Source organism: Camelus ferus, chromosome 2 (assembly GCF_009834535.1).
Source record: "Camelus ferus isolate YT-003-E chromosome 2, BCGSAC_Cfer_1.0, whole genome shotgun sequence".
NCBI classification, from domain to species: Eukaryota; Metazoa; Chordata; class Mammalia; order Artiodactyla; family Camelidae; genus Camelus; species Camelus ferus.
In genome coordinates, this window is record NC_045697.1 from 45,124,870 (window position 1) to 45,140,822 (window position 15,953).

Sequence of the window (15,953 nt, forward strand, 5' to 3'; positions counted from 1 at the left end):
AGAAACTAGTGAAAAGTTAGAAATATTTCCATTTCTAGATCTTTAAGAAGATTTTTTATTTTTCATGATCTTTCTTCCTTTCTATAGGATTTTATTAAGGACTTTTGAGTACATTTCACAATAGTGCCTATTCCTTTTTTTCCCTTTATTTGTTTGTAAATCACTGGTTGTTTTACAGTTTTTATTTAAGAAACAATGTTTAGATAAGGGACAATTTACATTTCAGGAGTCTTAGTGGTTAAGAGTGAGCATTCTGGAGCCAGACTTCTCAGGAAAAGCCCAGCTTTTCCACTTACTGGTTCCATGATTTTGGCAAGTTACTTAGATACGTGTGCCTCAGTTTCCTCGTCTGTAATATGCAAATAATATTTTCTTCATGGGACTTTTGTTGACTTAAGCAAGTTAATACATAAAGTGCATAGACTAGTAACATATATAACAAAGGCTCGATTCATGGTGTTCTTATAACTATCATTGTTACTACATTGTTATACAGTTATGATATTATATGGTAACCCACTGCCTCCCTCTCTTGCCTAAGAAACTAAGACTGATTTGTTTGTTTGTTTGTAAATTTGTCTAAAACAACACTTTTTTTTCTCTTTGGGGAACTATATATTCAACATAAATTTCTGATGAAGTTTAGCTTCACTTAGTTATCCCACGAGATGAAGTCTATAAAACACTTTGCAAATCATAAGGCACTATACAAATGTCAGTTATTATCAGACCTACTACTAAGAAAATGTCTATTTTCCAGATGCCTTTATTTAAGAGGTCTTATCGTTCCTTTTGGAAATAAATTTGATGTGATTTGTCCCATAAAGAATAATCTTTATGGAGGCTCAAAGATCTTAGACTAAGATTTGTCGATGGCATTTTTCATCATGGGGATAGGGATTTAGATTGTATCAGATTTAAACATATTTGCAATTTCAGCTTTTCCTTCAACAAAGATATGAACAGATTGCCAGCCCTTGTCTATCAAAAAAAGAAAAAAAAAAGCAAAGCACTCTTGGTTGCAAGAGTTTCAAAAATAAATGATAAATAAGATAAGTCTGCAGAAACTTCAACTCTCAGGACATTTGATGCATACTTCATTTAACTAACTATAAAACTGTAATTAATTGTGTATCTTATGAAATTTCCTAGGAAGAAGACAGCCAATCTGCAGACCAATATTCAATTGCTGAAATTTCGCAGACCATCAACACACCTTACATAAGACCTTATCATGTTATATATTATCCTTTTCCCAGGCTGTCAGCCCTACACAATCTGGCATTTCATTATCAGCATATAATGTTATATGTTAAATAGCTTCCAGAATGTACTTGCCTCCCCTCAGTTAAATTTTAAGCCCTTGAAATCAAGGATCATATTTTATACTGTTCATAATCTTTTTTTTTAAATACAGCAAAGTCCTAAGCATATAATAATTGCTCAAGGAGTGCTAATTGATTCATTGAAACTCACATAAGCCTACTCTAGAATCCAATGAAACAAATCCATATTTTCCCCAAATGAAAAAGGCCTCATAACAGAATTTTTTGCATTTTTCCTCAGCCTCTTCTACAGGCTCCTATGATGCCTCTGTGACTTTCAGATACAGCAGTACAAAAGAGAAAGAGCTCCAGTTGGGGTTAAAAATGTCTGAGTTTCAAGAACTGAATGTAAGCAGGATACTTAACCTTCCTGAGCCTCAGTTTTCTCATCGAGAAAATGGGAAAAATCACGTCTGCCTCGGTATTTTGAGGATTGGAGGAAATATTTCTACAAAGTGCATAGCACAGCACAGTGGCTGGGGCACAGTGAGAGCAGGCTGTCGAACCCCTGCTTAGGTGGAGGTGTTCCCTGGATGTTTACAGCTGGCGTTCTGAAAGTCTCGGTATGTCCAAAACCAAGCCTGTGATTTTTCCCGGCTTCCAAACCTGCTCCTCCTTCAGAGAGGAGCACCACCACCCATCCGCTTAGGCAAACCAAAATCTAGACTTCACACCTCTCATACCCCCTTCCACACCTCCCATTTCCAAACCAGCACAAATTCGTTGTCTCCACAGTCTTCCCGCACCTTCCCATCTTCCCCAACCACTGGATCAGGAGAAGCTTCCATCACCCCTCACTTGGTCCACCTCAACGCCTCCAACTAAGCTTCCTGTAGTTTTCATGAGTGGCTCCAGTCTGCTCATATGACACAAGTGACCTTCCTTGATGAATGCAAATCTAATTGCATTTTTCTCCTGCTGCCTGTCACTTGTAGAAGAACAAATACCCGAATCCTTCACTTGGCTGATAAGATCTGGAATGATCTGGTCCGTACTCTGCAGGCTATTTTCCCTTTGCCCCTCCAGATCCACTGGGTTCTTTCCCACCCTGCTCTGTGCCCTGGGAGCTGGCTTTGTATAGGTGACCTCAAAGGACTCCCTCACCTGTCTTACAGCTCATTTAACTAAAGAAAGGTCGGAGATGGTGGGAGGGCTGGAGACTGCATATATATATTAATATATGGTGTTTATTCCCCTGGAGCTCTCCTTGCTGTGTAGCCTCAGACTGGCTGTGTCTCCTTACAGTCCCAGCTCCTGCAAGGTGTCTCTTTCCTGTAGCTGTTTTCTCTGATGAATACTCCTGCCTTCCACTTCGATCCCAGGCACAGGGCAGCTTTTCGTCCCTGTTGGCCTCCTTTAACCATTCAGACACCATTGCAAAGGGTCCCTTCATTAAACTGACCTCAGTGGCCCCCATTTTCTGCTGACCAAATCATTCTTTCCTCCTTAAGCCACTGGCCTTTCAGTTCTTCGAATATTCCATGGTACTTTCCACCTCTGCCCAGATGAACCTTTCTCTTTCCCTAGTTAACACTAATTCATACTTCAGGTCTCAGCTCAAATATCAACTGCAAGGTGGAAGCTTTTCCTGACTCCCAAAGTAGGTCAAGTACCTCCCCAGTATGCTCTCCTACTTCTGTGTAGTTTTCCACAGCACTTATAATAAGACAACAAATACATCATTTAAAGTACTTCTCCACTGTGAATGTAGGAATCACGTCTGTTCTGCTCATCTCTGTACCCCAGTTCCCAGCACGGTGTTGACACATGTGGTTCTCAGAGCATAAATGATCAAAGAATGAATGCATTCAGTTTGCTAGCCGCTGACTAGAAACATACCAGTCTTTAGGTGTGTACAAGTGGACCACATTCACCTGTTTATTTTGGAGATCCATGTCCATATGCTAATCATGTTTTGGACAATGGGATTATTTTTATTATTTTTTCCAATCACAGTTTCCAAAGCCAAGCATTGCAAAATTACATTATTTAGGAACTTCCTGGAAGCCTACTTGCCTCCAGTGACTGTCCCTTTCTTCTTCTTCCTATATTCTGCTCTTTGTGTTTTTCTCAATAAATAATTCCCCACTTTCTATTATCTCTTATTTGTAGTCTGGAATGCCCCACCCATCCCCTCATATCCATGGGATTAACTCCTTTACCTCCTTCAAGGCTTTGCTCAAATTGTCATGTTATCTAACACAAGAAGCCTCTTATGAATGTGTCCTTTTGCCGTTCTGGGTCCTCAGTGGCACCTTTCTTAACCACACTATTTAAAATTTCTGGAGCAACCTTCTCTCGGAATCTCCCATACATTGCTCAGTTTTTTGATAACTTTTATTATCATCTAGCATCATTTATATTTTTATGATGCTTATTTATTGTCTGTTGCCTCTAATAAAATCTCTGTTATCTCAAGGGCCTCCAGCAGTGCCTGGAACATCGTAGGCCTTCAAAAATATTTGCTGCATGAATTAAATCAGTGTCCTTTTTGCAACCTTTGACTGGCCTGTACCTCTTTATTCACATCTACACTTTTCTTACAACCCAAATGGCAGTTCTAGATTTAAATATTCTCCCTTGCCTGTTCCTATACCTAGACAAAACTTTACCTAGACAAAATTTTATGGTACAAAAAATTTAGAAGAAGTCTCATGATTTAAAGGAAACGCCCTTACCATACATACATCTTAAATGATTAAGTAAGCCATGTGAACACAAGAATCATGCTTTTTTCATTAAATGTCCTACATTCAGTTAATATTTTGTTATGAAGGCAATAAAAATGAAAGCAAGTGTTAATGAGAGTCCATAAAAGTGCAAGTAAAATGTCTAATCTCTATTTTCTAAGCAATTTTCTCCATTTTATCTGCAAGTCACTTTAGAAAGGTTACATAAAAAGCAAAATTAAGTAATCCAGCAAAAGAAATCTCTCTTGAATTTGTACTTTTGCCATTCTATGTTCTATTCATCACTGGTCTTCAAAATAATTAGTCAAGGCTCTACAAGATCCCAAAGTGCCTTCTGAATCATTAAACATTAAATTTTCAATAGCATTTTTGGCCTCATGTTGTTTATTGACTGTTGGCTCTCCCTGTCCAGTGTACATGGCTACCCTATAGTAACCAGAGTATTCCAAGCAATCAATCTGACAGGAAGTATCTGTTTAATGACTGCCATGTGCTCATCCTTGCGTTGTTTTCATCAAGCAGAGCACTGTGTCTGTGAGCAGGCTAAATGCTGAGAATTTACTGTATTACTTACAACTGCGAATTTCTGTTAGCCTGAAATTACTTTTATACCGATGCTGCTAAATGGCTGAAGGAAAAGAGGTGAAGCCTGGTTAACAGTCATATGGGTGCTCATCCCTTCATAACGCTGCCTCTTCTCTGAGGCTTATACCCCCTTACTTCTCATGATGAACCATGTCAAAACTATAATTGCTTTTTTCTCCTTTAAGGGAAGCATGGTAAAAAATTGTATCTGAAACACTTTACCTGTCTTTTTTTTTCCCTCCCTTTTACATCACGTTAATAAAAAAGCAATTAGGAAACACAGAGAGGGAAACAAAAATGAATTCCCAGTTCTCCCATATAGTTCATCATTAAAGGTAGCTACTGTTGTTTGGGTACATATTTCCTTTCATGGTATTTATACACACACACACCCCCAGTGGTCTGAAACATGCCAATGGTGGTAAGCTAGGAAAAAAAACCAGTCCAACCCTATAAAAGTAACATCTATAAAAAACATACCCAAAAGAAAAAGAATGAAAACCTAGCCTCTAGGGTAAAGGTTAACAACTAAACTGTCATTGAGAGTTGATGATTTGCTTTCCCCTGAGCTTAGGACCTTTGGGGAATTAGTTTATGATCCCAGGCAGCTTTCTTGGCAGGGGGGAGGGTGCCCAGTTAGCCCTAATTATGACATTTTGTTTCACATTCCCACTTAAACAGCTAACCTTTCTTTTCTAATGGGTCTGGACTCTGGCAGCCACAGCTTGAACTGACTGAGCTGTTCTTTCTCTAAATGGCCTTTTGTGTGTGGATAATGACTCCACTCTCTTGAACAGGGATTTTTTTTTTTTCCTGCTGGCTGTATCTAAATGCATCATTGGAAAAAACAAAGAGAAATTGCAGTAAAATGGTACATGATGGCCCCCTGGGGTGGGGGTAGGCTTGGCTCTCAGACTTTCACACTTGGCCTTCTTCAAAAGTTTCATACAGAGTAAGATTTCACCTCAGAGTGGGGATGGAGAGGGTGGGGATGGATTGGGGCCATGTTCTGGGCTGGGATTTGAGAAGACAAACTGTTGCTGAGTTGAGGGCTGCCTGGGTCTTCTCAGTGGAAATACTGACCCATCTTACTGAGTCAGGGCCTGCCTCAGAAGAAGTGCTCAGAAACAAGAGTTTCTTCTCGCTCGACCTCCCAAGGGTCATTGGTCATTCTTGTCTTTTGCTACACTTCGATATGCTACCTGAATTTACCATGTCCATGGCATGGGAGAGCCTTGTGAAACAGATGAATGAAAGCTCTTGGAAACCCACTTTATGTACCAAGATTTAGAGTTCTATTAAAAAATGTCCATATAATAGAAGAGGTGTTGGTATCAAAGTTTATAAAACTTGAAGGCAGATTTTGATCTTTTATATTTTAAATTAATTAGGAGCTACCTAGATTTCTTTGTAGTCCCAATACATTTCATTACCACAGTAACTTAAAATCACAATGAGGCAATTTTAAGGTCTAAAGACAGTATGAGTTAGTGGAGCTTCCCTACCTATAGTAACCCACTATGCTCTTCTCCACTGCTTTTCTTTACTCTCCTCCTGGATGTAAAAAGCACTTTGGACATTACTAGACATTATGTAAATGCTAGCCTGTGTGATCTAATCACACTCCTCTCCTGTACTGAACTCCCTCCATCGCACTCTGCATACTTGGTACTTAACCAGTTCTGACCAATCCATTTCTACCACCTCATCCCTTGGGTACTTTAATAGTTTTGTTTAATAAAGTAATAACTCATAATGGGTTAATAAAGGGCACTTAGGTATGCTAGGGTATAGCCCTCTGAAGGTCTGTAAGGAACTTCCCTAAGGTGAAGTGTTCACTCCTTCTTCTGAGTGCCTTAGGTACTTCGTCTTAAAGGGGGTGATAATGATATAGCTCTTCTTCATTCAAACCAGTGAAGATGTCAGTGTGGTATATGTATGTGGGCTTAATACTGTTAAAGTTCGACCTCTGCATGAGCAAGAGGGCAGGAAACAGGACTGAAACACAGACAGAAAAAAGCTGAAGAGATTTTTTCCTAAGACCAACTCTGCAAGGGGAGACAACTATTAGCAATCACAATATATAGTCATTGAACTTGACCATTTTTGATTCATCACCAGAAATTCTGAACAGGTTTGAAGCATGTTACACTTTTATAAAATACTGTTAGTTTTAAAAATCCAGTGGGGTTTGGAGAAAGGTCAGGTAATCGAACCCATTCTCTATGAAGGTGTAATTCAATCTTTATAGAAATTCCTACTCTTTCCAGAAAATTTCTGAGGCAAATGCAGCTTTGCCCAATAGCTTTGGGCTATGGCGGCTGGAGAGGAGAGTGGCACTAAAGAAAAATACTGTTTTCTAAACCTTGACTTTACACATGGATTGACTCTGTCAAACCGACACTTGAAATGTGAGCTAGTCTTTATACCCCATGTGAGAATCTGAAAGGTGACTGAAGTTTCTAAGACTAGCAAGGCTAGTAGGTTTTAGAGTCACACGCCTCCTAAGTGCTCTTTGTTGGTCTGCTGTCATCATGAGTCAAACCACTTGCTAGCGACCCGGAGCAGTGCAGACAGCCTTGGGACACTTACTGAGCAGATGCTGAACAGTGAAGGCCAAAATACAGAAAGGTCATGGACTAGGGGCAGAACAGTTACAATTTGATCATTACTGATGAAGTAGTGGCATTCTGTGTCACTTTACTACATGTGGAATTTATTCATTCACGTATTCACAAATCTTCATTGAGCATCTCTTACTTGCTAGACATGGTATTAGGGTCCCAAGGTACAGAAGCTAAATTAAAACAGGATTATTTCTGCCCTCAGGGGGTCATATTTTACTGGAAGAGACTGAATATAAATAACAAGATAATAGCTCTCATTTACTCGTGCCAAGTGAGTTCCTGTTACTGTTCTAAGGGATTTGCATGCACTTGCTCACTTAAGCTCACAACAGCTATATGGGGTGGGTCTGATTATTATGCCTTTTCTACAGATGACTGAGCTCAGGCCCAGAGGTGTTTGTACTGGTTCAAGGTCACACGGTAGTAAGTGGTGGAATCAGGATTCAAACCCAGACCCCATGACCTCCACCTCTGCCTCTGACACCATATTCTAAAAGGAAAGCATAGAAAGGGGATCGGGGATACCTAGGGACGGATTAGCCTTTGTTTCAGTCCCATCTTCCTTATATAACTACTGTTCAGAGTTTGGTGAATTTTCTTCCATTTCAACCAGTCTACGTACCTGGTTTTGCTGCTCTAAAAAAAAAAAAGCTGCAATTATATTGTACATACAATTTTTAACATGTAATCTTGAAGTCTGTCTGTAGGCCTTGAGTGTCTTTAAGCAATGACAGAGAAAGTCCTTGAAAATCATTGTTTAAGGCTTTCATGGCCCAAGAGATACTATTTTTTTACACTACGTTAAAAAAAAAACTTAACTCATTGGGGAAGTATTCATTTACTTGGACAAAGTATATATTATAAAAATAAGCAATTTATCTTTATGAATCATCATGAAGGCCCACCTACATATTGAAATAACAGAAAGTCTCAGGTATCAAAATGATATTTAAATACTTCTATATCCTCTTGTGACTTAACCTTTGTAAGTTAAATTCATGCATCAGAATTGTAAATGCATTTATAATTTTAGAAAGTTCCACAAATTTTCATCAAGAACTCAGTAAAAATAATGTCTCTTTTATAAGCAGTGCTATAAATGGGAAATAGGGGAGGGGATTTACAAAATCATAATTATAGTCAGTCTTTCCATAGAGTGTTTATCTGTTTAACTTTTAACGATGGTATAAAGAGGAGTACATTGCACTCTGTGGGGTACACATCTCCTCTATTAAGAAAGCACATGAAACTCTTATTAGAAAAATAAGGAAGTGGGTGGAGGAAGGGGAAGAAAATGTGCTTCAGACTTTTAAACTGTAGCTACTGACTTTTGCATCAGAAACCAGTTCTTACGTCTGAAACCCCAACTAATCTGAGCAAATTTTTAGCTTGTGAACTAATGAGTTTAAAAATGAAGTCCTCCTGTTGTTGCTTGATTTTCTTTCTGCTTCAGTTGTTCTTTCAAATAAAATGCTGAAATGCTAAGGAAGCAATTTTCAGAAATGCATTGGTAGCTAAATCGCAGCTGTACATTGAGATCACATGGAGGTGGATTTCATTAGCGTCACCTAAAGCCTCTATAACATTCTAATATTATTTAAAGGTGGAAAAATCAATGCTTAAGAAAGGGAACTTCTTAACCTGGATAGACAAAAGCAGAGTAAAATTGCATGGTCACGAAGTCATAAAAAAATCTAATCTTTTCCTTATGATTGCCACATTTGCTAAAACCTTGCTCTAACATTGATTTGATGGTCAATTCTTCAATATAAGACAAATTTGCTTAAATCTGATCCAAGGTAGGCTTTTAAAAAGCAGTAATGTTAGACCCACACACTTTACTTAGATTATCTTATTTGATCCTCATAACGACCATATGAGACAGCTGCCATAATTTCCTTCATTTTACAGATAAGGAAGTTGAGGCACAGAGATTGTCAGTCACTAGCCCACGTTTACAGTCAAGGAGTGGCAGGGCTGGAATGTGAACATAGATAAGGTTTCCCAATCCCTTATTTTTTGTTACTTCCTCCTTCAAAATCTCCAATGGCAGCTAATAGCCTATCAATCCAATCAACAAGAGATAATATATCTCTTTGGAGATACCTTTGGAGAACAGAGAATGAAGGAAGGCATAGGGAACTGAAGGCACAATTTTTTTAAACCAGCTTTCATGCAAATTGCTAAGAGAAGAAATTGTGAGAGTTCTCATCACCAGGAAGAATAAAGTTTGAAGCTATTAGTGGTGATGGATGTTAACTAGACCTAGTGTGGTGACCATTTCACAACATGTACAAATATTGAATCATTAAGTTGTATACCTTAAACTAATATAATGTTGTATGTCCATAATATCTCAATTAAAAAAAAAAAAAAACAGCTTTCAGTTCACCCAGTGGGCTGGTGATTGTTTCCCCCTGGTCCCAGATCCATTCTCCAATGTTCTCCATCCTGCTCTCATGCCCTCTGGCTTCTACTTGGGCTCAGCCAATGGGAGGATCTGGTAGGAGAATGGAGGGTGGAGGAGAGAGAGGTCCAGGTATTTTTCCCCACGTTTTCCTACTTCAGTACTTGTCTCTGCAAGTAATTACTGCATCTTTTCTGCCAAATGGCTGCTCCTTTGAGCCTTATGGGTGCTACCAGCCTCCTATTGATAGTCTCTGGGTGCTTCAACATCACTATTCCTCTCCTTAACCAAACTTCCTTAAGTCACCCCTTTACCAAAGTGGAACTTGAATTATCCAGGGGAAGTTCTGTTTCCTGCTAAGACCTGACTGATAGACTTTGTCTTTCTTGTCTTACTCCTCTCTCCTCTCTACAGAAACATATTCATTTATTCATTAAACAAACATTTACTGAACCAGGTACTCTTCCAAGGCTGGTAGTGAAGAATATCAAGTGAATAATATAGATAAAGTCCTTGCTCTCCTGGAGCTTAAAATACCTTGTGCTTTCATTTCCCTATGCTTTTGGTTCATTCCCTATGCCTCACTCATCTCTTGCCAATTGTAATTCTTTAAGCCCCAGTTCCAATATTTCTTCTTCAAAACTGCAACATTTCGACTTCGTTTGAGTTCTGTGAAGGGCTAGGTTCCGTGCTAATGACAAAGATTCTAAAAAGAATTCTGAAAGTATTTACTGGTCACCCTCTCATTCCAGATCTTCTTTCCAAGAATCCATAACTCTGAAAAATCCACAGAAGCAGATAGAATTTTCCTGAGTGGACTGCCGCGGACTGTTTGCCGCTTTGAAACGGTTGACTTCCCTGGATGATGAAGAGATGTTTGTGTTGCAGAATAATTTACTGGATTATTAAAGTATTTTTCCCTAACCATTTCCAAACAGTTAGAAAGGCTTCGGGGCTCCTTTGCCTCAGGATAGGTGTGTGTTAAGGAAAGCAGAAGTTCTCCTCAGACAACGTGCCTTTGTGATTTTTGTTTCTAGAGGCCTGAACCCCTGAGGAAATCATGGTGGTGGGAGAGGAGAGATGAAGGCGGTTGGAGGCGGGAGAAGTAACTGAGTGGAGACTCAGAGAGGGCAGGGCTGCTGCACAGAGTTCCAGTGAGGTGGCCGTGGCTGGGTGTCCCTGAAAGTCTGACTGCTAGTCTCTCAGCCAGGACAAAGGCCCAGGGAGGCCAGACCAGGGTGCTCCCGAGCTCCCTGCGTCCCCTGCCCAGATTGGCACCACAGTGCACAACCCCTCGCCTTCAGGGGACACAGTTAACAAGATGTAAGACAACCTTCCTCTCCTCTGAGGTTCAGTTTTCAATAAGGTAGTTACACACTTCAGAGGCTGGTGTGTAATTTCCTAGCAGCTGGACATACTGTCTACTTCTGCTTTTTCCAGCATCACTCGTGATATTTAGTTGACACCACCTCAAACTGTATCTAAATTTGTATGTGAATCATTCAACTGTATTTATAAAACCCTAAGCTGCTTATGAGAGAAATAAAATTTTAGCTCCCTGGGTGAGTAGGAGGATTTCTTCCCAAAGGCCCTTTTGTTTTCCCTGTCTGCTTGTAATTATAGTAGAAGAGAAGGAGAGCAAGAAAGAGAGAGAGAAAGGAAGAGAGGGAACTGACCAAGTTCAAAAGATGTTTTATCAAATCATTGTCATTTAGGGTAGGAGTTGGCAAACTTCCACAGGCCAAATCCAGCCACCATCTGATGTATGGCCCATGAGCTAAGGATAATTTTTACCTTTTTAAATGGTTAAAAAAAATCAAAAGAAAAATATTTGGTAGCACATGTTACCAAATATTACTAGAGTTACATGAAATTCAAATGTCAGTGTCCATAACAAAGCTTTATTAGAATATACGTACCCCTCCTCATTTATGGGACTGCTCTTGGGCACAGTTGAATAGTTGCAACAAAACCCCAAAAAGCCTAAAATATTTACTGCTTTACCTTTATAAAACTTTACTAACCCTTTATGTAGAGTGAATGTGGTAATTCTTGTTCTTGGGTTTTAAAGCTGGCTGTCTACAAGAGGATCTGGTCACCTAATACCCAGACTTATTTCTATTTATGTAAGGAGTGGACAAAGTTTATTACTCACTCAGGGGTAAGATCAGCATCAAAATAGACTAAGTCCCAAAAGGGGTCCCCCTCTGTGAGTTAAACAGAAATCAATACATTTTGAATGTGCTTAGCCTGAGGAAGTTCTCCCAGAGAGATGATAATAATAGCTCCCACTTATAAGAAAGGGGAACCCTCCTACACTGTTGGTAGGAGTGTAGATTGGTGCAGCCACTGTGGAGGACAATATGGAGGTTCCTTAAAAAACTAAAATAGAGTTACCATGTGACCCAGCAATCCCACTCCTGGGCATATACCCAGAAAATATAATTCAAAAGGACACATGCACCCTAAAGTTCATAGCAGCACTATTTACAATAGCCAAAACATGGAAGCAACCCAAATGTCCATCAACAGATGGCTGGATAGGGAAGGTGTGGTATATATCCGCAATGGAATACTACTCAGCCATAAAAGAGAATAAAATAATGCCATTTGCAGCAACATGGATGGACCTGGAGATCGTCATTCTAAGTGAAGTGAGCTGGAAAGAGAAAGAAAAATGCCTTATATGTGAATCTTAAAAAAAAAAAAAGGGACACAAATGAACCACTTATTATAACATAACTTAGATGATTTATTTCTTGATTATGCATAAGCACATTTGACTGTCCTTTATGATTGGACTAGCTCCCACTTACAGAACTCTTACAATAGTCCACATACTTACTAGCAACCCAATTTAATCCTCAAAACCACCCTGAAAAGTAAGCATTTTAAAGATGATTTGAAGGTAGGGCAATGAGTTGAAGTCTAAAAATCAAAAGGTGCGTGGTGTGTTCAATCCACATAAAACTCTGGAGGTCAGAGAGCAATGAGAAACTGCTTCTTAAGTACAAGGCCAAGGGCTGGGATTTCTGCCCACCAGGCATGAGGTCTGGTCTTAGGGCAGATAAGAGCAACTTTACACAGTTGTCATAAAGCATCAGCGACCTACTCATGGAAGAACTAACAGTGTCTGGCAAGTAGTGGTTGCCCAACAAATGTTGGTTTATTTTCTTCCCCTTTTGTTTCTAATTAAATATTTACAAAATGTACGTGGGTTATGGAAAGACTATAAGTACATCAGAAATTAATACCAATGGTTATTGGGAGGCACTGGGCTGAGTACAGGGAAGACAGGGACAGGAATGGACACATTGCTTCTCTGCCTATTATTTTCATATTGTTTTGATTTTCAGCCATGTAAATATATTTGCTATCAAAAAAATTAAATGAAAGATATGTAATAAGGTTCAATTTGGGACCTATGTATTTTAGAGCCTCCCTACTACTGAACAGGCCTACTCAATTTTATGAGATATATATATATGTTTCATTTCATCTTATTCTTTTTGTTTTTATTTATTTACTTTGGAGTTAATTTATTCCTTGATTTGGAAACATAAGTATCCCAATTTCTTTGTTATAGAAATATCTCCTATGGATAATAGTGATTCTTAGCCAGTGGCTTATTTTTATAACTAAAACTTAAGTGTCTGAGAGCTTGTCACATCTGGTTTTCAGGTCCTTTTCTATCTACTGTTATTTCACTCTGGGAGCATTACTGCTACAAACACGTGTATTCTGGAGTGGGTAAAATCCTATTTACCCATGCTGTATTGAATTAAATAAAAACATACTCAACAGTGAAAAGAATTGTTTATAAACACACTAAAACATTTCAGTGGCTTGCAGTTGTAGCGAGAAGCACGTGCTAGCTCCCTAGGAGAACGTGCACACCCTGGGGCCGGGACTGCCGTCCTCTCGGGGGCTCTGCCCTGCCCTTCCAGCAGCACCAGGCCACTTGCACGTCACAGCACCCCATTCTGTTTCTCACCCAAGTGCCTACCGCTCGGTGGATGCTTAATCAGTATTTGATAAATTGATGAATGAATGGCCAATAAACTCTCTCCTATTGATTGGATTTTCCAGAATGCTGCTCCTACCAGAGAGGAAGGAGCTGGGCCAAATTCTTTACCATGCATACAACCCATTTTTCCTAATAATTATGTGCAGCTTCCTAAATTATTAAATTGGCTTTTTATTAACCGGTCTCTCCTGAGCTTAGTTAATATGGACCAAAGCATCTGTAAGGAAATTGGTGAAAACAGTCTTGAGACTCACTAAGCCTCTGGCTTGGAATGGACACCTCGAAGGAGGCATTTGAGAAACACAAACAGCTTAACCCCCTCACGTGAGTCTAGCAAAGCCCCTGGGTCTGCACCATGTCCCCCATCCATCCTGAAGAGCCAAAACCTCTCCAGAACTCTGCTTTTCACTGTCTATCTGAAGACTTCAAAGGTCATATTCTGTTAATTAGGATAATATCCGAGGCTCTTTATCAACTGGTCCAATTTATTCTTTTGTTGCCATTTCCCCCAATAAAGCTGTCTGCTCTGGTTCTGTCAGTTTCCTGAAGACACGTGTTCTGTTCATTTCTACCCTTAAATCTTCAACCACATTCTTCCTCTTAAAAACATCCTGAGGTTTGTTTGTTTTTAAAGAGATTTGTTTGTTTTTAAAGTGGTTTGTTTATGCCAATTAAAACTATATGTCATAAAAGCCTAAGTAAAACCCATCTCTTTCCCATCTTTCTTGGCACCTGCTGTTTATACCATAACATCTGACACTTGTCTCTATGTGCCCTAATTGCTTCCCGGTTGCAAATAGGAATTTATTTATACCTCTTATCTCCTCAGATAGAAGGACTGTTCTTCTGAGACATAATCTGTGTCTTCTCCTTCTTTATTATTTCTTGCAGGGCCTACCACAGAGCTGGCTGGACTGAGTAGCTGTTCTAAGGATACCAATTAAATTGAAAAAAAAAAGCATTTTCTAATTGGGAAGAATAAAATGAATACATCATACCTGCCATGATAGGTGTTTATTCTTTGTTAACTAGGTCATGCTCACAGAATGCTGCCAAGTATGTACTACTAGCCCCATCTTTAAGAGATGAAGACAGATGTTCACAAACATTAGCAACCCACCTTACACCACACAGCTCGTATGTGGCAGGGCTGGAAAATCTGCTTGATGTCAAAGCTTTTTTCTCTCTCTTTCCACTTAGTCTTTTATTAGTAGCTGACAATGGTGGTATCTTTCAGACTGAAGGATATAAAATGTTAGTATGCATTCTTAGTAGGTAAATTGATCGAAAAAAATTAGTTTTGCCTATAAAATGGCATTCTTATCTTTCTTTAAAAATAAGATCAAAATTGCATAAAGGACAGCTTCTCTTTATCGAATAAAATATGGAAACAAGGGGGGGGGTCATTAGGGAAATAAGGCCAATAGTTAGAGAAATAAAGCCTTGCCCATCTTAGTTAACTAACAAAAAAGTCCTGAATTTAGACGAACTTCAGTCTCCCTGATTTCTTGGAGAGGCAGCAAGAATATCGAGGTAAATTTTCTACTGCCTGCAAAAGGGTCTTCGAAAGACAGTTTTTTTTCTTTCTTTCTCTCTTGTTTAATTTTAGAAGACAAACTAAGATAGTGGGTTTAGTTTTAATTTCTAATCTTCCCCAAATAAAATCTAGGCCCAATATGCTAAGAAGGAAAAATGGCAAAACAAAAACAAAAAAACTTGTAAACATCTTTCTTGAAACCCAGATCCTCTTTTCCACTATAAACCTCAGCCACATTACCCGTTTTCCCTGCCCTGAGCCCGCTACCCACCCAGAAACAGTCTATGTTTGTTTTCTCCTTTTTTCTCTGTGGGGTTTTTCCTTTCTCTGAAGGGGAGACTCCAGTGTCATGTGGCGGGTGTGCTGGATGTAGGCAGACTGTATCTCTAAAAGCTGCCTGACCCAGGCAGGATGGCATATGGCAGACGGAAGGAAGGATGCAGCATGACTCACAGCCAGGACCTCCCCCTGAGAAACTTTCAAGCCCCTGTTGTGAAATGACTACAGAAAAATCCATTTTATTGACATCTTTGTTTCTCGTTGTTCCCACTGCCTTTCCTCCCAGTGAGGTCTGGAAATTCACGTGAAACGCCATACCCCTAAAAGTCCTCCAGCTGACAGACAGCATTCTGAGGCTGGATAGCAAGAGGAAGGGAAAGGATGAGGGGAGGGAAGGGGCTTTTTTGAGAAGGTTGAAGCTTTTTTAAAATAGAAAACCCATTTCCTTTTATTCTAACCTCAGGCTTGTTTTAATT

At 39.4% G+C, this 15,953-nt stretch overlaps 1 protein-coding gene across 1 annotated transcript in view; it reads left to right on the forward strand.

Moving 5' to 3' along the window:
- Nucleotides 1-11,182, forward strand: part of LOC116659141 — a 417,506-nt gene extending 406,324 nt beyond the window's left edge. Inside the window, exon 7 of the mRNA XM_032466375.1 lies at nucleotides 10,387-11,182. Within this exon, the coding sequence (XP_032322266.1) occupies nucleotides 10,387-10,500 (114 nt within the window). The 3' untranslated portion in view covers nucleotides 10,501-11,182. The remainder of the gene's footprint in view (nucleotides 1-10,386) is intronic.
- The last annotated feature ends 4,771 nt before the right edge of the window (nucleotides 11,183-15,953 follow it).